The sequence below is a fragment of the Pantherophis guttatus genome, chromosome 4 (genome assembly GCF_059756535.1).
Source record: "Pantherophis guttatus breed Tessera chromosome 4, ASM5975653v1, whole genome shotgun sequence".
Lineage (NCBI taxonomy): Eukaryota > Metazoa > Chordata > Lepidosauria > Squamata > Colubridae > Pantherophis > Pantherophis guttatus.
Window position 1 is genome coordinate 130,684,809 of NC_142066.1, and position 24,598 is coordinate 130,709,406.

Below are 24,598 nucleotides of genomic sequence, written 5' to 3' on the forward strand. Positions count from 1 at the left end.
AATGTTCAATTTTCTACATATGGTTCTCGACCATAAATTTATTCATGGAATATTAGAACTGACTCTGGTTGCTCCATATCTCCTTCCATTCTTCTACTTCATCAACCACAATCAGCATAATTAATGCAAATCACCCAATTTATTTGACACGTTCACCATGGCATATTTTAATATTAAACACATAAAGCATCAGTCCTTTCTTAAACCAACAACAAAAAATCAGGCTTGGAATTAATTCTATAAATTACCATTAGTAAACTACTACTAGCAATTTATCCACAAGTGCCATGTGAATTAGATTCACAATGTTCTGGACAAAATATAGTTTCATTTGCTTCTACTTATTTTGTAAGCATTTTGTGCCTCTAAAATTCACTAGTAAGGAAAGCAAAGTGATAAAAAATTTTTTTTACAGCTTTCCATTTTCGTCAGATTGCTAAGAGAATAAAAGGTGTTTGAAACAATCCTGTCCAGTCTTCATCTTACCAAGTCCTTTAAATTGAACTGGTGACCTTTTCTGCTTCAAAGATTTATGCCAACACACCCATTATTCATCTCAAGAAAACTAAACCACTTTCTTTGATGACCTGATGGTAACAGCAGCAACAGACCCCACAACGACTACATGCTAGCAACAAAAAACAAGGAAACATTTTCTAGCTAGCCAAGTAACTTTTTGCCAGAGAAAAGAAAGAAAAAGTGTGAATCATATTCTTCCATTGCAAAACTTCCAGGCTTCTTTCTGATAGGAATGTATTATCAGAAGAGGAGAGATGTTTTAAAGCTATTCTTCAGAAAACTTTTCCATAAATGAACATTTCTAAAGTTTGAGCCACATGAACTCACTCACACTGAGCCTAACAATAAAAATCAAAGCACCCGATCAGAACAGTTCCTGAAATAAAAGTAATGACACTTTCCTATTTCTAGCATGTCTCCCCAACAGAAATCAAGCTACTGTTTCCGCATTTCCCACCCCACGGAATATTGGCTGATCATTTAAATCAAAAGTTGGGTGGGGCAGGTGAAGGAGGGGAAGAGAACAAGAGAGAGAAACAAGAGAGAAATACATACGGGAGATTAATTCAACTCTATTCTCCAGAAGACAATGCAGCAAAGTAAACTTCATCCCACATTATAGCCTCTGTCAGATAAAAAGGAAGCGTCTGTTTACCTAATTAGAGGACTCCAAAGGCAGCCCAAGAGATTAGTTCCAGAACATTTCCTGTAGCCACCAAAATCTTTAATTCACAACAAAATCTCTTTACAACCCAGGCAGGTGAAACATCTTCCATGTCTCCACCGCAACTCCTTTAACCCCTTTTGTGAGTCAAACTTTCTCATTTGCATGAAAGCCTCCTCCAGCCTATGGGACTTTGAACAGCTACAAGTTACACTAGCTGTCTTAACTTGCTTTCCGAGTATGATATCACCCATCTCCATGGTTACTTTAACCCCACCTGCCCGTACAGCAAAGTAACCTGTCAGATTCAGACCACAGGATACAATTTAGCTATTTGTCTTGAGTCAATGTTTAACCATCTGCTCCTTGGCACACAATCTTCCAGAAGTTAACTCACAATTAAAAACAGAAGAAACTTCTGTTTCAGAAGAAAGGCAAAGTAAGTTACTGCAGGAATATAGTGCTTTAAAAAACAAGTTGTAGCAATATATTGGTTGTCTACCTTTCCTGTCCAACAATGCAGAATGACTATTCTAAAGGGGTATCCACACCCCAGAATGGTTATGCCCACGAGCTGGATTTCACCGAGTTTTAATATTATAGTTTCAGCGGGTTCATTGTTTCCTTTTGTAATTATTGTTTTTTTTTTTTTAAGGAACCAATAATCCTCTCTAAGTAGTACAACCTGTCAAACAGGTTTCGCTTGGAAGCTTGCTCTCTCCATTTTATTCAGAAAGCCTGCCTCTTGCTATGAGCTCTTCCTAGCACACACTGTTTAACTCTGACTTCTTCCTGGCTTTAACAATGATTTTTATATCTTTTTTGGTGATGTGCTCACCTGTTGAAAGCTTACTCCCATGGACTTCAGTGGGAAACACTGTTCCTACAAAAGGAGAAATTTGCCATCACTTCTGGAGCTGCCTTTCTAAATCATGCAGAACATTTTAATAGAATACCACTTTTTTCTTTATATCTCCCTTCTTCTGGGGTATACATACAACTGGAATCACTTTGCTCAAGTCAGATTTCGTGGCCAGGTGAGCAAAACATCTTCTTCCCCATCCGTGTCACAGTACCCTCTGGAATCGTGATACTTTCTACTATCCTTTTTAGAAATATCTGCCAAAGTGTGTAGGAGATATTTTTGAAACTTGTGAAGGAGGCCATTTTGAGACTTGCTTAAATGGCTCTATTGCTGAGTTGGTTATTCTTACACTCTCTTCACCTAATTTTTAATAAAAGTGACTATATATTTTTTGCTTTGTTGTTTTCACATATAGTTTTATTCATTTGTTATGCACCACCCAGAATCAGTGAGATAGGAGACTATATACATTTGATTAATAAATAAGAGCCATACCTGTTAGTATATTGCTTGAGTCCTAGTACAGTATTGTGTACATGTCAGTGTTTAGAAAACAATTCTTTCAATAGATAACTATTGAAAACTTTCAAACCAGGACAAACAATGGGAAATAAAGGGACCTATCATGAACTATATTTTCCAAAAGTAGCTTTCCCACCATCCCCAAGACATATACAGAAAGGTGGGAACTTTAAATTCAGTTTTAAAACTTTGAAGTGACTTAGGTGTATGCTTTCTCTGGAGAAGCTCATTTACAGTACACACTTCTATTTTCTTTGAATCCTGTTAGGAGGAGGAGGAGGAGGAGGAGGAGGAGGAGGAGGAGGAGGAGGAGGAGGAGGAGGAGGAGGAGGAGAGGAGGTGCCTTTATAATCATGAAACTGACAAACATAACTCCTTACTGTCATTGTACCTGGCTGCTTCCCAGAAAAATTACAATGGATGTGATTGTGTCCCCATAGATTATTCAGACGAAAAAAAAGGTGGTTTCCTGGATCAGCTCCTTGATGAATGAAGCCCCGCAAAAGAGACAAACACAGGATGGCTAAAGCATTGAAATGAATCACCAGGACTATCATGTTTCAAAACACACACAAAACAAAACTTGGCACTCAGTATTATCAACTAGAGATTTGATTTTCTGTAGAGTTCATTTTCAAACTTCTAATTCATTTGCTATATCTTTTATTATTGGATAAATGCTGTTTGAGTAGCTATTTCTAGAACAGAGGGCACAGACTTTTCTGCTGATACAAATTCCTGCAGGCGTGTGGGGGGGGGAGGGAGGGAGGGAGGGGGAGGGAGGGGGAGGGAGAGAGAGAGAGAGAGACTGAGACTCACACAGTGTAGGTATTAATGTTATTGAATATGTTTTATTCATAAAGTATTCATAATGTTTTATTTTAAGCCACTATTTCTAAACCACAAACCATTTGCAGTTTTAAAATAAATATTGATACTGATATTGCAATGTTCTAAGATCACTTTTACAGCACTTAATTTCAGTTTTTAGCAAAACCACATCCATAGCAACTCATTGATTCACTTTACAACCACTCTGTTTGCTTAACGACTGCCACAAAAAAGTTTGTAAAAATGGGTCAGTCACATGACCAACCATCAAGTCATACAAACATAATGGGCAGGCTCCATTATAGTCAAACTATATGTCAAGGACTACCTGTATGTTATTTACAGAAATAGACAAACACTAGACATAGACACACCTTTTTCAACTTTACCTTTTGCTTGTGAACCAGACTTAATTGCCCAAGACCAACTACTCTAGATGTGTATCTCTTGGTTGTAGCACATGGGCACAGCCCACAACTTATGCTTTTCTGCTTTAACCCACCCAGGAAATATTCAGAACATCACCAGCCGAATCCCATAATGCAGGGGTGAAATCCAGCATGTTCTGGAGAACCGATAGTGGAAATTTTGAGTAGTTCAGAGAACCAGCAAGTACCACCTCTGGCTGGCCGCAGAGTGGGGTGGGAATGGAGATTTTGCAGTAACCTTCCCCTGGACTGGGGTGGGAATGGAGATTTTGCAATATCCTTCCCCTAGAGTGGGGTGGAAATGGAGATTTTGCAATATCCTTCCCCTGGAGTGGGGTGGGAATGGAGATTTTGCAGTATCCTTCCCCTGCCATGCCCACCAAGCCACACCCACCAAGCCACACCACACCCACCAAGCCACACCCATAGAACCGGTAGTAAAAAAATTTGGATTTCACCACTGCCACAATGCCACTCAAAATGTCTCTCTCCGAAACAATGCTAGAATGTTAAGTAGTGGCTTTTAGCCCCCTGACAATATTCAGAGTACTGGTGGTAGAACTACAAGAGCAAACAACCAAAAAAGGGCTCGTTGGAATCCTTTTTGCTCAGAGTAGTTGAAATGTAGAAGCAGCTCCGTTATTAGGTTAGATCAGTGTTTCACAATGCTGAGATGTGTGGATTTCAACTCCCAGAATTCCCCTGCATCCTCAGGAAGCCACTGCTAGACAAAACCATCCTGACAATTTTTATTCAGTATCCAACCTTTTTTTTTTTTTTTTTTTAGGAAAGGTTGTCAAAGGTAGTCATGCAACAGCTTCAAAGGATCCTGAACAAAATAGATTATCTGGACACCTTTCAGTTGGGTTTCAGGCCTGGACAAGGGACTGAAACTGCATTGGTTGCCCTTTTAGGTGTATCCATCCTTGCTCTACTTGACTTCACAACAGCCTTCAGTACCATTGACCATAGTATTTTTCTGGACTGGTTATGAGGGTTAGCTCTGTATCATGCTGGTTCTCCTTTTCAGCTGTTCCGGTTGATGACATTCCACCCTTAGTCCCGCTGAGTGCCACAGAGTTCAATATTTTCTCTGCTCCTGATTAATACCAATGTGATTATCACACAGAAATTGCTGGGTGAGTCCATTCATAACCATGACCTGAGGTATTATCAGTATGCTGATGCTACCCAGCTCTGTATTTCCACTTTTTATGAAGTAATCAATGTTTTTCATCTCAATGCTTCAAGGCTGTGGATGGGTGGATGGTAAACAACAGGTTTCAGCTCAACTCTGGTCAAGACTGAGTAGCTTTGGTGTGGAGGCCATCTGAAATTTACTACCTGTAGTTATGGATGCGATGGCCCTGTGCACTTTCTGGAAGTCCTTTTGGACTCATGACTCCTGCTAGATGACCAGATGACAACTGTGCTGGGAAGGTATTTGCAGAGATTTGGCTTGTATGTTTATTGCGCTCATTCCTGAAACAGGAGGCCCTACGCTCAGTCACTCACACCCTATTCATCACCTGCATAGATTACTGTAACACATTGTACATGGGCTGATATAATTGTATGTGGGAATGAATTTGAGAGAGGGGGGAAGGGCAAGAGAGAGAGAGGAGACGAGAGATGTTGCCTAGGGAACAATCAGATAAGAAGGGTCCTAGCCTGTAGCTCCATAATGGGCAGAGAAAGAAACCCAGAAAAGTTCCTCCCCCTAACTTACCAGGCTATAAAAAAATATGGCAGGAGATTTATACTTTCCTCATGATTCTGCTAAGGTAGCCTTACAACAAAGTAGAATGAGCTTATCTGGTTGTATTTCTGCTCTGAACTACCTGGGAAAGCTGAAGGTTCCTTTGAAAAGCATGCGAGAGTGGGTACCACATATAAGCACTTGGGAAGGTAACAGCGTTCCATGTTTCACCGTATGCTCTGAGCTGTCATGTGCCAGCCACACGACCGTGGAAACGTCTTTGGACAATGCTGGCTGTTTGGTTTCAGAAATGGAGATGAGCACCAACCCCTAGAGTCAGCTTCAACTAGCAGGATAAAATCTATGGGGACACCTTTACCTTAAAGACAGAAGCGGTACCTACACACACACACAAACACACTTCTTGTAAATTAATTTAACAATTATCTATTACTAATTGTAATAATGTATACATATAATCAAAGGGCACGTGTTTAAGATTTATTTCCTTGTCTTCTGAGGAACTACGCTGCTCTAAAATTTACAAATTCATTAAGTATACAATTTCAACCTAATTATGAATACAAGATACAAGCTGGATATATTATTTCAAACTAATACATATAGATCTGTTCAGAAATGAGCTCCACTTACAATGGTGAAACGTAATTCCTGAAAAGCTCTGCAATTTTAATAAATTAGCAAATATGGCAATCTAAAACAATAAACAACAAATACAATTTACTGCATTCCTTCTGTAATCCATTGGGTTTGGAGAAATATCAAGTTAAATAATTCAAAGAGTGTCCCTACAGAGATCTGTTCAAAGCTTAGCTTGCAAGTATCTTCTATGCTGAAGCTAAATATTTACATGACTCAGGAAATATCTAATCTAAGAAAAAATAATTTCTAAATTAACTTCAGTTACCACCCTGAATATACTGTATCTCTGAATATACTGTAGTTCATTACACAAACAGCAAGCACAATCAATAATGTATCAGTGGAAAAATCTGAAGCTTGGAAACTGTTATGAAGAAAAGAAAGACAAAAGCAGCAGAAAGTGTTTCCAGAAATTACAAAGAAATCAGAAGTTTTGAGAGCAATTTTATATGCTAAATCGCAGCTACGGGGAAACATTATTGTTTCCCACATTATGTGCAAACTTCATATGCAAAAATTCAGCTATGTTTAACCACCAACACACACCAGCACACACACACACACACATACACACAAATGTAAGATATGGTTCACTCACTTCTCACAAAGACAGGTACATGGCCGTTTCCTTATATCCTCTGTACAGTACACTAGCATAATTCAGATTAGACCCTAAGCCATAATGTGCAGGTTTGGTTTTAGTTTAATAGATTGTACAAATTTCATCATTTGAGTATTTATGCTATTAAGGCTTAATATCTGAATCCCCAACCTATTATTTCCAGACACTAATACACCTACAAATACAGGTAGTCCTTATTTAATGTTCACTCGTTCAGTAACTGTTCAAAGCTAGTATGGCACTGAGAAGATCCTCATATTGCAGCCATATAATAACTCTGGGGTCACATGGTCACAATTTGGGTGCTTGGCAAACACTTGCAATTACAATGTCACAGCATCCCATGGTTACGTGATTGCCATTTGTGATCTTCACCGTCAGTTTCTGACAAGCAAGGTTAATGGCGAAGCCAGAAGGACTTTGGATGTTGCAGATGGTGATCATGTAATCATGGAACACTGCATAGTTGCATTGTTCCTTTATATTCCTCTAACAATTACAACTGGGATTGCTGGAGCTGTCATTGTAAGTTGGCATAGACATATGACATCGCACCTTTGGACCGCAAATTGGTAATGGAATTCCCACTCTTATTTATAAGTAGTCCTCAACCTACAATCATTCATGTAGCCACTGTTCAAAATTGACTTATAACAGTTACAACCACTGAAGTATTCTCACAGTCACATAATCAATATTCAGGCACTTGGCAACTAGCATGTATTTACAAAAGCTGCAACAATCTGGGGTGATGTTATTGCCATTTGCAACCTTCCCAGTCAGCTTCCAACAAGCGAAGTCAATGAGGAAGCCAAATTTGCTTAACAACCATTTAAACTCACTGAGCAACCGTGGTGATTTGCTTGACAACTCTGGCAAAACTGTTGTAAAATCAGGCACAACTCATTTAGCAACTGCTTTGCTTAGCAATCAAAATGCTGGTCTCAGTTTATTTATTTTTATTTTTATTTATTTTACTTCAAATTTATATACCGCCCTTCTCCCTGGGGACTCAGGGCGGTGTACAGCCAGATAAAAACACATAATACAAACATTAAGAACAGATTAAAAAGAAATACCTCAATTTGGCCCAAAATTTAAAAGACATACGAATTTAAAATCATTTTAAAGGATTTGTTAGGCCAGCCCGGCTTGTTGGAAAAGGAAAGTTTAAGGGCACGGCGGAAGGCACGGAGGTCTTAGATTCTCCTTATCTCTGGGGGCAGTTGATTCCAGAGGGTGGGTGTCCCCACAGAGAAGGCCCTCTCCCTGGGGGTCACCAGCCTGCATTGCTTGGCTGATGGCACCCCGAGGAGGCCCTCTCTGTGGGAGCGCATGGGTCGATGGGAGGTCGTCGGTGGCAGAAGGCGGTCTCGAAGATAACTAGGTCCTATGCCATGGAGCGCTTTAAAGGTGGTAACCAACACCTTGAAGCGCACCCGGAAGACCACTGGGAGCTAGTGCAGCTCGCGCACGAGCGGTGTTATGCGGGAGCGCCATGCAGCTCCCATAATTACCCGCGCAGCAGCATTCTGGACCACTTGGAGCCTCCGGGTGCTCCTCAAGGGGAGCCCCATGTGTTGCAGTAGTCCAGGCGAGAGGTGACAAGAGCATGAGTGACTGTACACATGGAATCCCGATCAAGAAAGGGGTGCAACTGGTGAATCAGGTGAACCTGACAAAAGGTCCCCCTGGCAACAGCCATCAGATGTTCCTCCAATGACAGCTGCGTATCCAGGAGGACACCCAGATTGCGCGCCCTCTCCACGGGGGCCAAAGACTCGCCCCCGATAGTCAGCGATGGAGTCAGCTGACTATATCAGGATGCCGGGAACCACAGCCACTCAGTCTTGGAAGGGTTGAGCTTGAGCTTGTTCCTCCCCATCCAGATCCGTACAGCCTCCAGGCACTGGGCCATCACTTCGAGGGCATCGCTGGGGTGGCCTGGGGTGGAGATGTACAGCTGGGTGTCATCAGCGTACTGGTGGTATCTCACCCCAAAGCCACAGATGATTTCGCCCAGCGGCTTCACATAAATGTTGAACAGAAGGGGCGAGAGGACCGACCCTTGCGGCACTCCACAGATGAGAGGCTTCGAGGTCGATCTCTGCCCTCCTGTCAACACAAACTGCGACCGGTCGGAGAGAAAGGAGGAGAACCACCGTAACACGGTGCCCCCCATCCCCAACTCTTCCAACCGGTGCAGCATGATACCATGGTCGATGGTATCAAAAGCCGCTGAGAGATCTAATAGGACCAGAACAGAGCAGCAACCCCTGTCCCAAACCCTCCAGAGATCATCCACCAATGCGACCAATGCCGTTTCTGTGCTGTGCCCAGGCCTGAAACCCGACTGGAACAGGTCTAGATAGGACGTTTCCTCCAGGAATTGTGGGAACTGTTGTGCGACCACTCTCAACAACCTTCGCCACAAAGCGAAGGTTGGAGACAGGACGATAGTTAGCCAATACTGCCGGATCCAGGGAGGGCTTCTTGAGGAGAGGCCTCACCACCACCTTTTTCAAGGTAGCGGGGAAGTGACCTTCGCTCAACGAAGCGTTGATAATTCCCTGGAGCCAGCCCCGTGAGACCTCCCCGGGAAGTCTCCCCAAAATCCTGTCCACGTCATCCGGAGTCACAGAGTCAAACTCTTCCCAGATAACATTCTCAAGACTATTCCTCGTCATCCTGCCCGGATCTACCCAGTCAGAGTCCAAATCCCGCCGGATCTGAGCAATTTTGTCATACAGATATCGTCCGAAATCCTCAGCCCTGCCCTCCAGAGGGTCCTCCCACACTCCCTGTTGAAGCAGGGAGCGGGTCACTCTGAACAGGGCCGCTGGACGATTCTCTGATGACGCAATAAGAGCGGAAAAGTAATTGGACTTCGCCGCTTTTATCACCACTAGGTAGGTCTTAATATGTGACCTTACCAGTGTTCGATCAGATTCGGTGAGACTGGCCCTTCAACCACTCTTCAGGCGTCTTTTCCGGCGCTTCATCTCCCTCAGCTCCTCAGTGAACCAAGGAGCCACGAGGGATCGGGACCGGGTCAGAGGCAGCAAAGGCACGACTCGATCTAAGGCTCCGCTAGCGGCCCGATCGTAGGCCGCCACCAGGTCTCTGACCAAGTCATGTGCTAGAACCTCAGGAAACAGCCCAAGCTCCATCTGGAATCTATCAGAATCCATCAGGCGCCTGGGGCAGACCCATCTTGTAGGCTCCGCCTCCCTGCGGCGGGGTGTAGCGGTTCAAAGATCTAGGCGAAGGAGCGAGTGGTCAGACCAGACCATGTCTATATCCCCTATAACAAGGCCACTCAACCACTGGCCAGAGACAAAAATCAAGTCCAGAGTGTGATCCCCCCGTGGGTGGGGCCATGAACTAACTGGGTCAGATCCATGGCTGTCATGGAAGCCATGAACTCCCGGGCCATCTCAGACGTCTCACCAACGGATGGCAGGTTGAAATCACCCATGACCATAAGCCTGGGTGTATCAACTGCCACCATGGCTATCACGTCGAGTAGCTCGGGCAGGGCCGTTGCCACGTGGCAGGGAGCCAGGTACATGAACAACAGGCTCATCTGAGCCCCATGACCCCATCTCACAAAGAGGGTTTCACATCCGGCAATCTGTGGCACAGTGGTTTCCCTCGAACCAAGATCTTCTTTAATAATAACCGCCACCCCCCTCCCTTCCCCTGGGCCCTCGGCTGATGAAATGCTCTGAAGCCCGGTGGGCACATCTCAACCAGGGGGATCCCTCCCTCCGGGCCCAACTAAGTCTCAGTAATAGCTGCCAGGTCCGCTCCCCCCTCCTGTATAAGATCATAAATGAAGGGGGCCTTATTAACCACGGACTTGGCATTGCATAACATCAGCCGGAGGCCCAGGTCCTGAGTATCTAAGCCACCTAGTATCTGAGTGGAGTCTTGGGGCCCGGGGCGTGCAATTGCTCTCAAACAGCGAGTGCGCGCCCCCAACACATGATATGGTCCCCTACTCCCGCCATATCTGCCCCTCCCATTCACCATGCTGATGGAAAATTCCTCTTCCGGATGGTCCTCCTGCCCCTCCCCAATCCCTCGACTTGCACCCTCCAGACCGTCCCCGTGCCGGACTCGGCTCTGACCTTAGTGGCTTCGTCCCCCCAAACCCCTTTGTCTTCCTCCCGGTTCCCCTTAAAAAATCATTATTTCCATCCCTCCTCCTGGGTCCCCTTAAAAATTTCATTAAGAATTTGTGTAGAAAACCCCTCAACCTCCTCTTCGCTGCATGCCATTGTGACCATTAAGTCAAGACTACCTGTACATTGATAAGTGAGGACTACCTGTATCTCTGTGGTATCCATTCAGACTCATGTCTCACTCAATTTTATTACTGAGTTATTATCTGCTAGTGTTGTGGTCCACCAGTAGCCTGTGGAGCTGGCCACAGAGTTGGACAGTGAGGAGGCTGAGGAAGAATATGGGCCAGTCCTGGAGGCTGGGGAAGGCCCGGATGAGTGCTCTGCATTGGTGTCAGAGATGGGGCCAGGGCCATCTGGGAGTGATGTGTGGACTCTGGAATCTCCAGAGGCTGACAGCAGAGAGGCAGAGGAACAGGAGAAGCCTGTTCCTAGTGCACGCATGAGAAGGGCTGCCAGAAGGCAAGAGCAGCTAAAGCAAAAAGGACAACTCGGGAGTAAGGCTAAGAGATGATTGGCCCCTCCCATAAGGCTTAAAAGGCCAGCAATGGTTCTTGGGCTCTTTGTCGGAAAACAACGTTGATAAATTTGTTTCTTGTCTTGCTGCATTTACTTCTTGTCGGCGTCTTCTGCTTCTGAACTATTGCCAAGAAAAGCCTTTGGCAGGTTGCCTAATTAGACCAAGGTTGCTGATAAGGCTGAAGAATTGTGTTATGAAGAATTTGTTTTGAATTAGTTTGGACTACGCTGAGAATGAGTTAATTCTCAGCTGTTCTAATAAAGTCTGTTTGTTTAGAACTGATTGCGTCTGATAATACCTACTTGGGCCTGGGTCACAACAGTTATCAATTAATATCAACTTGTAGGAACCATAGATGTTCTCCAGGATAATTTTCTTGATAAAATATTGGGGTAGTTTGGCATTACTTTCTCCCTGCCAGTATGGAATAGACGCCTTTGCCATTGCCATTAAAGTGATCATCCGCCTCTACCATCTTCCTATATTGCAGCTACTGGTGCCAGCTTGCTATAGCTAAGCAGCTGGGAATATATAGTTCTGTCATGTACTGACAGCCCTTCAAAGTAGTCTAGTAGGAAACCAAAACCATGACTACTAACACTACTCTTACTGTAAGGTTACAGTAGCAGAATCCTGCAAGTCAGAATGTACTTCCTCCCCCCTACCTTTACTTTCCTGAGAATTAGGCAGAGTTCCTTCTGAGATGGAAGGAACCATTTTCTCCATCCTGATCCATCCTTTGGACTCCAATTTCTCTTATGAGACCAATTGTCCAGGCTGTGACTTTTCCTCCTATCTGCCAAATCATAGCCTATTACATACCCTACCCCTTTCCAGGAGCATCCCTTTTCAATGATAAGCAAACACACTGAGATTTGAGGAAGGATTTTTATTATTCTTAGGTTCTTTTAATTAAAAAGATATGGGAATATAGCAAGCCCAGCATCGATTTATATTCTAATCCTTATTTTAAAGAATGCTTCTGAACCCCTCATCTGCCTTTAAAGTGTTATTGGAATTAGACTTGAAAACAAACACTAACATAGTATGAAATGGTAGAAAGGGGGAGGGAAAGTAATAATATCTATGTCTGGAACATTGTTTTCCTTAAGGTGTTGGTTTTGTCTTGTAGAAAGAAAGCAGCAACAACAACAAGTTAGACAAATATTCCAACCTCCCCACCCAACAAAAATCCTACAAGCAGTTTCAGATAACATCCTAGTCCCAAAGCAATTTGTCTTACCATTTTGTTTCATGTTGAGTTATTATTTAGTTACACTTTCAAATCCACCAAATTCACCATCACATAAGTAAATCCAGCTACACAATTTCTTTAGGAACTACGAACAAAAGCACTGGCCCATAGAGTTGACCAGAGACTAAGTACAGTTGCCCACTCACCCAATTCATATCCTGTCCATCTAACCTTCTGAAATATTTCAGCAGATAGGACCTCCAGCAGTTAAAAACTAAGTGAAATCAACACCAACAGTCCAAAGCATATACACCTAGATCAAATGATTACTTCCTAGATTTTATTTGTGACATCATCCACAACTGACTTTTATCTCATGGAGATATGTCAGGCAGCATGTATATTTCTATTTCCCACCAGAGGAAATAGCAGGAATAAGCAAGTCAGACAATCGTCCAGGGCTTGCAATTGAGTCCCTTTTCCCCAATTGTGGCATTATTTCAGCAAATAACTTGGGAGGAGCTTACTACTGACTTCCTCCCTTTAGCTAGACAGCCAGCTGCACCAATCTATTTGTATACATTTGATGTAACCTATTTTTAGTTTGTGAACTCTTAATCATTTTTTCCAGAAAATGCAGATGGCATTATGTCATTATCCATCTTGGGCAACGAAGAAGAAAGTAAGGGGAAGAAGAGCATCAGAGGGTATTCAAGTAGCAAAATGCTCTAGATAGATGTATTAGTATTACAGACACTCAAAAATTGCTAATAGATTATAAAAACTAATCTCTGAAGCCCTCCTGATATTCTTGCTGAATGTCTCCAAGCTCTTTTTCCATCATCACACCTGTAGCAGTATCAGAAATTTGAGTAAATTAGATCCTAAAATTAAATTTCTCAGTATACATTTCATTTTACCAACTTCATGATATTTTTACAAAATGAATGATAATATATTTCTATATTTCTTGCCAATATATTTTAAATTGCATTCATTAGGAAATGAATCTTTGATTCAAGATCAATGTTTTTCTACTTGGATATTCCACTATTTATTTTTAGTAACATTGTTCATAAGTGACACATTCTAGATGCCAAAGCATTTGTGGGATCAGCTATGGAAATTTCCCTTAGCTTTGCATTCTTCTGAAAGGTTGAATAATAGAAAGAGCAGAACCTAACAACAATTGGCAATTTAGCAATCCTTTGCATGATTTTTAAATCTGAGCTGCTTAAGAACCTTGGGTCCAAATCCAGTTATAATCACATAACTTCCAGTGATCACAAATAACTGTTGAGCTCACCAGGTAAAATCAGCTCATATAAAAACAGAGCTACAAATGATAATTGATTGCTCAATTAACTATTAACAATTCTTCTGGGTTCTGCTCTGAGAACATGCCTTTTTCTACAAACATGCATAGTGAATTTCCATAAGCACAAATTGGCATCAGTTCAATGAATGCATTTTCATCAAAGCGGATAGAAAATGCCCACAAAAATAGCAAAATATCTATCATTTTAAAAAGATATTGCATGTTAGCATATTGCATAGTCACTAGGTGTCACCAGGTTTAATTATAAACAGATATAATGTAGCTTCCTGACAGGTTATCCTCTAAAACTAATTTGGATGCCCACAAAACAATTGGAACTACAATTCCCAGAATCCTTAGAAATGATTTTTATTTTATTTTATTGGTTATTATTAGATCTATATTCCACCTTTACTTTACACAATTCAGGGCCATGTACATACATACTCCCTGAGGCACTAGAGTGACAGTTGAGATATAGCTGCACACTATTTTAGACCTAAATTATATATTTTATTTCCATACCTGATCTCTCAGTCTTTCTTGGTGGCCCATGATTGCAGATGCATGATGGGGATATTTCTGTTTCAGATGCTCCAGAAACGCTTCTCTTTTTTTGTCCATATCAGAAGGTTGCATTCCCAAAATTTCTTGGGAACTCCGAGGGCCACCTACAGTATGTCTTCGAAGAATATGGCGACCCACCTTGGAATGGGTAGATTGCCTATTTGCAGAAGTAATGAATTCTTTAGGCCACAGACAATCTGTATCATCTAATGAAGCTCCATGCACATTTCTTTTTCCCAGATCTGTGAATAAAAAAGAAACAAACCAAGAAATTGTTAATGCAAAATCTTAAACTCCACATTGATGAATGGAATTATATTATCCAGTTTTTTAAAATTTTTCAAAGTTGCTTCAATTCAAGAACAAACAAATTGTATTATTTTGAAAAAATAACACTAAAAAGATAGTTGCCATTATCCAGAGGTGGGTTTCAGCAGGTTTTGACCAGTTCTGGAGAACTGGTAGCGGAAATTTTGAGTAGTTCGGAGAACCAGTAGTAAAAATTCTGACTGGCCCTGCCCCCATCTATTCTCTTGCCTCCCAAGTCCCAGCTGATCGGGAGGAAATGGGGATTTTGCAGTAACCTTCCCCTGGATTGGGGGGGAATGGAGATTTTACAGTATCCTTCCCTTGCCACGCCCACCAAGCCATGCCATGCCATGCCATGCCCACCAAACCACATCCACAAAACCGGTAGTAAAAATTTTCGAAACCCACCACTGCCATTAGCGATATAAAATAATACACAAGGCCACATAGAATATGGTTCATTGCAGAAATACTACCGTCTAAAGTAAGATGGTGGATGAAAAATACTTTCTTCTTCAAGCTTTAAAATCAGAACATTTTTTTTGAAAAAAAGGAATTTTTCCCATCATAACTGCACTATTTTTTAATAATGGGGCTATTACTAGTTTTCCTTACAATCTTGAGTCATTTTTTTTCCCAAAAGTGGAATTGAAATCTTTAATCTTTCTTCAGTGTATTTTCAATGTGTTCTAAAACTTCAGTGAAGTAATGAGAAAAGCACTTCTCCTTTTTGTGTACCCTGTTCTTCCCACTCCCAATTTTCAGACTACAGCCTTGGTTTTAAATTTCATGGATCTTGCTTGGATTTTATGCCTCTCTGAGACAGCAGACTGGAAAATATAGTGTCACTTTTTCAATAAACCATTATTTTGAGAAATGAAATAAAAGCAAGTCTATGTGATAGGAAAAGAAATAAGTGGGGGATAGAGGAAGGCAAGAAAATTTAAGCTTTGAGGCTTGTGCATTATGGAAAATCCTGGAATGAACACTGCAGTAGTATGGACATTAGAGTTAACTTATCTGCAAGTAACAAAGTAGTGGGGTAATGAAGGCATTAGGTTAGAAAATGGGCAATTTATGAGTTTCAATTCTATCTTAGGAAAAATCCAACTGGATGAACCTGGGTTAATCACTTTCTCTCAACCATAGGAAGAAGGCAATGGCAGACCAGTTCTGAAATACCCTACCGAGAACACTGCAGAAACTTGTCTGTGCAGTCTCTGAGAATCAGAAGCAATCAAAAAGGAGAGGGGGAAAGAATCTGCAGATAACGGAGTAACTAAACTCTTGGGTCCATAAGAAAAATGAAGGTTGAAGAAATGAATAGTGTAGAGTAAATTGAAGAATACAGTCCTTTAAAAAAGTTTCCCAATTTTTTTATAACTTAATTGCTATTATTACTGAGTTTACATTTCCTTTTCCAATTAACATATTGTGTAGCATTTCAACTTTTTTGTTTACTTGAAAGTAAACCTCTTGTCTCAACTTAAATAGTTTTACTATTTAAGAGCAAATACAGTATTTAACTCAGATTTTTGGGAGAAATATGCTGACTCTGTAAACCGCTTAGAGAGGGCTATAAAGCACTGTGAAGCGGTATATAGGTCTATTGCTATATAAAGAGTTAGAGACATTGGTTGTCCAATGTTTACATTTGTTTGAATTTAATGAATTTTAAACAGACTATCCAAAACCACAATTCCGAGTACAATATTGTGACCTTTTATTTATTTGCTTGTTTATTCAGAAGATAGTCTTACTTATTTCTCTGGGATTCGCTTTCATGTAAGTGTTAGGGGCTATGCAAAGCTTCAAATCTATTCTGATGAAGCCACATTGCATCATTTCAAGGCCTCCTCTGAAAGTCTCAATACCTATAAAAAGTTTTGTGCATATTTCCAGTCCACTACTGGAAATATGCTCTGTTAAGTGCAGAAGGCTTTTCTACTCTTAAAGGAATTCTGGTCATATGCATATTCATTTGGAAGTATTATTTTTAAATGCTTTGGACTGTTTTCTTCTATTTACAACAATTCTGATTATTTTGAACAATCTAAGTTCAAACTGGACCCATGTAGTATAATAATAAGATGGTTGGTCTAAGATTAGGGAAACCCAAGTTCACCCTGAGTCATTAAAACTCGGTAGGTTACTTTCTCTCAGCCTCACCTATCTCAAATGTTTGCCATTGCAGAGATTAAAATAAGGGAAATTAAAATAAGGGGCACACCTTCTTGAGCTCCTGAGAAAAATGGGGCATAACTCATAATCATTATATGCTGCTAGCAATATCCTAAAATTTCAGGTATCGCATCACTGTCAAACTAAGTCAGAATTCTGACCAATACATAGCTGCTTGTCCCAATTAGTTCCTCTTTCCAAGTGAAAACTAAGGTTTTTGGTTTTTGCTTAGTATAAGTTCTAATCACATCTATCTAGTTTAGAAACAAACAATTTATAATCCTAGAACTGGAAACCATGATTTGTTCTTGTATTCTGAACCCTGCGCTTTTTAAGGACAGATTTCCTGTTAAATAAACCACAGAAAGAGTAAAAAGATAAAACCAGGACAAAATTTTCTATCAGCCTTTTGTTTACGTATGCTACACAAAATTGCCTTGTAAGAGTTTTTCATAATCTGATAAATTCCTTTTTTAAAAAAATATTTGTTTAATTAAACAGAACACAAAAAGAAAAAAAATAAAGAACAAAGGGAGGCAAAAGACCAACAAATAATCTATACACATACATACATAGGCTTCTCCTGCATGTAGATGCATATAGTTTCAGATATTTCATTAATAATCATTCACATATATTTTGCATCTGTAAGCATCTATTCATTAGGTATGAACAACATCAGATTTTCAATCCATTGAACTTATTGGGGCCATATAAACTTGGTACCTTCCTATTTCATTTTCCAAATTGCTCAGTCCATGCTGAACTGGGAAACACAGAGATGAACCCATACATCAAGAAAAAGAACTGGTTGGGAAAAACTGCCTTAGTCGCATTTGAGTTTAGCCAGGAGCTTGTCCAAGGCCATCTACTGAGTTTGTAGCAATGGAGAGATCTGAATTGACGGACTACTGAGCATAGCTTAGTTTCTCACCTACTTTATCACAGCAATTCTTTTAAGAATTTTTCTCTATGATTTGCTGCTGTAGAAATCATTAGCTCCACTGCCAGCAGCCTCTGTGAAATGCTAATCTTCATGTTCTCCATATATGGTAATTTGCATACACTTTGGATTTCTCTATTTTAGTATTAAATATTTACATTAACAAAAGCATCCCCAGGAAGTTTCTGCACTGTCACCTAGATTGTTGTTGCATAAGATTGGGAATGTTTTTATCTACAACCCAGGAAATTGGTCCATAAACAACAGCTGCTGGGATTACCTACTTCTTTACTGTAACCCAGCCTACACAACTCCCATAATTATCTCTATCAGTTGTGCTAGAGGGACTGCCAATTCCAATTATTTCTACATGACCCTTCAGATCAGGAAGGCAAGGCATGGTTTTATCAGTAGCCATTCAGAGCCAATGATGGGTGGTTTAAACTGTGAACTTTTAATGGACTTTAAAAATTATGGACTTTTAATGTTCTATGCCTCCCCCCCCCCCCGCTATATAAATGTATTTAATATCTATCTATCTATCTATCTATCTATCTATCTATCTATCTATCTATCTGAAAACTGCTATAATGTGGGTCTCAAGGAAAACTAAAAGGGATTAATACTTGAAAACTGATTTGGGATGGAGCAAACCCTGGTTCTTCCTTACTAGATAGATTGGAACAGCTGCCCATCTTGATATGTCAATTCATTTTTTAATTTATTTTTGGATTAGTTTTGGTTTATTTATTTATTTATTTAGCATATGGCTGGTCACACACAGTATTAAAACACTTCATTTTTACAGGTTAAAAACAATAAAAACAATAAAAAAGCAGTAAGAAAACCTAAAAGGAAAACAGAAATAACATTTCAAAGTTTAATGTCGAGTTTGGACATCCAGTCAGTATCTGCCGTTGTTATGCAGAGGAAGTCCCTAGAATCTCCTGGATACCTTCTGTTAGGTCATTCCCTCACTATGTGCTGGATAGTCTGTCGAGGGGCCCCGCAATCACATTGTGCTGAAGGTGTCTTTCCCCATTTATACATGTTCTAATTCTATTATATGTTACCCATATGTGTCGGGGTAGGCTAAATCCTGGAGGTATACTACTAGGACTGATATGCTCGGAGACATCTTGGGGGGAGCAGCTATTCTTCGCCTCCATCCACTTTTGTGTGGTGTTCTGATGATCGGCCATCAACTTATGCGCTGTCAAGATTGGTGGATTTCTTGACTTTAATCGGCATCTTAAGAGATCAGGAATGTATCCATGTATGGGTAGACAGGAATTTAATAGGATCTTACTATACTCCCGAATGAGAGCTTCTTGTCGTCGTAAGTGTGGGGGAAGTATGTGACTAAGTAAATGTAGAGTTCAGATACATGCTTCTAAATAAAGATCAAGTTAGTGCTTTGCTTCACAACTCTCCCTCCCCTCCCTCCCTCTCTCGCGCGTGTGTGTGTGTGTGTAAATAAAATCAGGATATACAGGAAGTCTAAAGGATATCAATAGCAACTACTCTGAATAGCCTATCTTAAGTCTAGCCTATACAAGATGATGTCTTTTTGCCATGTTGGTATTTCAGGGCATTATGGATGATAAAGATGCCCACATTGTAATGTACAGTATCTAGTACAATATAAGAGATTAGACTTGTACTACAGACAGTGCAGTAGCAGTACATTATGCACGTTGTACATCATGCAGCTATGGCAGAGGGAGCAGGTGGGTACAGCTCATTAATTCCCATGGTTCTGGGTAATGCTGTTTGCAGAGAGAAGGACAGCTGAGCTCCCAGGTGGTTCTCCATCATGGCTGGTGGAGAACATACAAGGCAGATATAGTCAAACTGTACCTCCCAGGGGACAATGAAACTATGTGCTTAGACATAGCTTCTTCCAGCTTCTATTTGCTGCTTTATGACCTAGAAGAAAATGCTTGAGAAAACAGGCATGCTTTTTTTCTAAAAGTGAATAATGAAAAACTCTGAGTCAACTCCTAATTCTGTTGGAGTCACTTTGTCTGCCACTATCAATGACCTGCACAAATACAGGAAGTCTCATTCATTTTCAGTTTCTGTGCATGTATGCATCAATTAGATCAAATACTTCCCAAAATTATTCAGCCTTGCCAGTGCACAAAGCAGTAGATCAAGAAAATATGACATTGATATGATTATGCAAATGTGTCGGCATTATTTATACCCCTATGATGGTCTTGAAGATTCAATTCTCTTCTATTTTAGGAATAAAAAATCTGATTGTTTTGAGATTATTTTTCAACAGTTATATTCAAATCTATTGCATATTCCAATAGTTTTATATCTCGAAATGCTACTTGTCGTTACCTTGGGAATTCTTTGAGCTATATCTGAAAAGATAGCCATATTCTAAAATATCAAATTTAGCTCCTTGCCAGACTTAATAGATTTAAGCAGAAGTTTGTTTATTGCATAAGTAGTAGTAAACTACTTATGTAAGTAAGGTAAGATGAGAAACAAGTACGCAGCTTACAATATATCATCTTTATTTTCTTTGAAGGTCGATTATACCTTACCCCATAAACTAGCAATTGTTCTCTCGGTTCATTTTTAATCAAGTTGAAAATCTTGCTCCTAAGTATGGTAGTGAAATGGCAGTAAATTTCCACCCACTGCTACTATATCATCCAGCACAGAGTTTTGGAAACATTTATTCATAGTTTACATATAGCAGGGGTGGGTACTCTGTAGTATTTGGACTTTCATGCTTCCTTCAGGTTAATTTCCAAAGAGGCCTGGCAGTGTGATCAGCTCAAATTCCTGGAGATCTCTCCTCTCCTTGGCTGCCCATTGGATGGGGGGAAAAAGGGGGCAAAGAGACAAACAGACAGAGATGGCAAAAAGAAAGGGGACAGCAATAAGATGGGAGAAGAAAGGGTTACTCTACCTATTTCTGCCCTGGGCCCCACCCACTACTCCCCTATGACCCCTGGCTGGATTTCCTAAGAATAAATCCAATTATTAACTGAAAAGGCAACCTACCAACACAGAGAATTGTGCAGCATTCATATGATGCATTAAAAATGACATATATGAATCGTGTAAATCATTCCTACTATAAAACTTGAATTGCCAGACTAAGAATTCAAAGAAATTTTAGTACATCCAGAGGCTCCATAGACATTCCAAGATATACACCAGTGGTTATATGCAGCCAAGCATATACCTACCTGTTGTGAGCCTATACAGATGTAGGCTATGCATGTGTCATCAGTATACCAATTCAAAGAAACTAAACTAAGAAATAATTTTATTAAAACATTTTGTGCTACCTTTCATCCTTGAAAATATAAATATACATATACGAGTAAAGAAAAATGTTAAAGGAACACTATATAAACACAATAAAGCAGAGAGGGCAGCAAAAGAAAAACAGAAAATTAACAGGCAACAGAACAGACTGAAGTTTCAATAAATGAAAAATATCTAACACCCCCCTCCCTCCCGCAATACACTGGGAATCATTTCTAACATATATGTGTGCACATGCGCGCGCGCACACAAACACACACACTTTAAAAAGCACTTAACATTTATTCAGTCAAAACAAAAAGTGTTTCATCTTCAGTGAAATCTCCCTAAGGGGAGATAATAAAATCTGCAGGGACCTGGAAAAATCTCAAATGCAGTAACTGAACCTGTATTCTAATTTCCCAAAATAATCTACGCAAAAGAAACATACCTTAGAAACTCCCATAAAGTAATGCCTTTAGATTAGTCACGTGCTCTGGTATAAAAACATTTGATGCTAAAGCATAAAACATTGGAGATCAAGCGAACACACCAAGTCTGACCTCACGACGTGAAAGCTGCGTTCACAATTTATGGCTACAGTCCAAGACAAACGCGCGTTCCATGCGGAGTAAGCTAAATTTTGAGCGATTTCACTGGACGCGAGAATACGAACGCCAATCGGCCACCTTCCCGGACAGTAAAGGACAGGATTTCGATTTCCAATTAAAAATTAATAGAACCCTCTGATGGGAGACGGACATCCACCCCTTCCTCGCTTCGGATTACTTTGGGATTTCCAAAACAGGATATTATTTTGCCTTCCAGAAAGGTAGTTTCTTCCCCAATACAAAAAGTACAGACAATCACAAATAAATTAAGCATCTGCTCCAGATACTCTTACGAAATTAAAAAAAGCAGCCACCGAGAGACAAGCTTCAGGCGGCTTAGTTACTTACCCTTCCTCGGGTTGCTGCTTCTCGGACAGACCGAGAGCGGCTCCGATTTCGGGTTCTCGGCTTCCTCCATTACCGCTGCCTACACTCAAGCTCCTGCCCCAAGCTTTCGATTCAGAAAGTTTAAAAACTTTCAGCTCAAAAGGCTACCCAACGGCCCTTCCCCTGGGCAGCAGAAAGTTCTTTTCGAAAGGCAATTACATTCCAATAAGCCCCCCGCCCAGATATCTAGTCGAAGTTCGCCTTAGCAAGCCAATGGGCAGCAGCGCTTTCAAAGGCGGCTGTTGGCTCCCGCCGCTGTGGCTGAAATAGCCCCCCAGTCTCTCTCCTCGCGGAGGCCCTCAACAGGTGATGAGTTTGAATTTTTGTCTTCGCTTTTGCTCACGGCAGTGTTGGTCCTCAGCAAGGCAGCGTTCTGGAGGCAACTTTGTGACCCGTGGGGATCGAGGGAGAGTTTAACTTAAAACACGGTCGTGTTAATCATAAATCAATACCAGAATATGAAAATTCAGTTCCATAGATATAGCATGAGTCCCAGAAGGACTTGGTCTAAGAACCTGAATTCCCTGATAATGGTACAAGAGTAACTAATTATTATTAGGCTGTGCATTATGTGTATATAAAAAAAAATAAAATACCTGGTCAGTTGAGACGGGGAAAGAAAAATTTGACATTTTTTTGGATATAGCTTCTTCAGGAAAATAACAAAAGACTACACAAAAGTATCTGCCACATGAAGATAACAGCCTTGTTGGCAGTTTAATGAAGTTGCAATGAAGAATAAAAGAACAGAGACCGGTCAAAATATTTGCAAGCTCACTTGCAAGATGCATACAGTAGTAGAGTCATTTTTATCAAATTACAGTGTGAAGCATGATCATTGGTTGGAAAATGGAGGTGTGGCTGTAAATACCATACAAATTGAGCAAATGAGATGAAGAACCTGACTGGACACTTAAGCATCTGTTAAATAAAAGATAATCAGAAGAAAGCTGTGCTTTTCACAGACTAAAATTAGTCTCTCCCTACTGCTTACTCTTATTTCTCTTTTCCTTCTCCCCTTCCCCAGCACAAGCGGACTTTTTTCTCAAAGAGGTTAGAACTCATCATTAACAGAGGGCTGAACTTGAACCAATGGCTGTACATTGTCTCTTTTTTCAGTGTTGTTGTAACTTTGAACAGTTATATTTTTAAAAAATTGTTAAATTGAGGACTATCTGTATCTTAAGAAGTAGACGGTTCAGGTTGGCCATCCAAATAAAATACGCATTTTACTTCTTTATTCAGGCACATTGATGTTCCCCAAATGAAGTTGTAAGAAATAAATTCTACCACGGGGCTCAGTACAAAAGAGCCCGTCACAGGTGTTCCCACCTACCATTTCCAGGTATAGGAACAGTTTCTGCAACATATCCTTCTTCCAAATTCTAACAGTGCAAAAGCTCTCTGGATGATTGCATCTGGCAGTTTTCAAACTGAAATAAATTAAGATTTATAATTGCAGACTTCACAAAAACCATAAAAGACGGGCACTAAGGCATGCCAAGCAATAAGCCAGGAGAAAATTAGCTAAGATGAGATGGAACTGGAAACTAAAATAGACAAAAATAGATAAATGAATAGACTTCAGCCATGGATTTGGCAGGCTTACTGGGTCATTAGCTGGGAAAAGAAAGGGGTTTGGCAACAGAAGGAGCAATTCGATGCATGAGTCCCACAGTGTTCACTAGAGCTTACTCTTAGGGAAGTCTGTCTCAGATTGCAGTACTATAGGAGGATACAATCCATAAATCATTAAAGTCAATCAAAATATTGCAGCCTGGCAGATCTCTGAGCAATTTAGAATTATCTCCCAAATGTCAGGAGTTCCTAAAATCTGTGCCACATGTAGTGAACAACCAGGCTGTACATTATTGCTCTCTCAGTTATAATCCAGGATTGATTCCACCCGCCAAGTTGGCCATTGGGTTTTCTTTCCAGAAAGTAGTAGAACAAGCTTCCTGTTCCAGCTGAGCCTTGCTTGAGAAATGTGGTTCTTCGTTACTGAAGTAACCTCCCTATTTGATCCTCTGGTTCTGAATCTATTGTCTTGTTTCACAGCTCTACATTCTTGTCTTATCTTAGTTCAGTGTTAAAGATTAAAAATTCAGACAACTATATACAGCTGCTTCTGCTTTTCATTTGTTTTGAGATGGCAGTGGTAGCTACATCTCATTAGCCCAAAGTAGAATTGGTCCAAAAGTTCAGAGCACCATTCAAGAGAATGAATATTCAAGACTGTACATATGTGTTCAAATATTGGATACTCAAGTGCAGTGATGGCTAACCTTTTT

General features: G+C 40.6%; 1 protein-coding gene and 1 long non-coding RNA gene across 20 annotated transcripts in view; one reads left to right on the forward strand and one right to left on the reverse strand.

Annotated features, from left to right (window-relative positions):
* KIAA1217 (KIAA1217 ortholog) overlaps window positions 1–24,598 on the reverse strand; it is a 450,644-nt gene that overhangs the window by 206,178 nt on the left and 219,868 nt on the right. For 7 of the 19 annotated variants that reach the window (XM_087892786.1, XM_087892785.1, XM_087892783.1 and 4 more), the window contains one exon: window positions 14,559–14,842. In XM_087892786.1, the coding sequence (XP_087748912.1) occupies window positions 14,559–14,842 (284 nt within the window). Of the gene's footprint in view, window positions 1–1,174; window positions 1,394–14,558; window positions 14,843–21,760; window positions 21,911–22,268; window positions 22,588–24,598 lie in introns of those variants that run through there. The other 12 variants (XM_087892793.1, XM_087892792.1, XM_087892796.1 and 9 more) reach the window with 6 other exon arrangements.
* LOC117655259 (uncharacterized) lies at window positions 1,439–3,183 on the forward strand. Its single transcript, XR_004588613.3, has 2 exons — window positions 1,439–1,622; window positions 3,011–3,183. It is a non-coding gene; the product is annotated as an uncharacterized LOC117655259 (long non-coding RNA).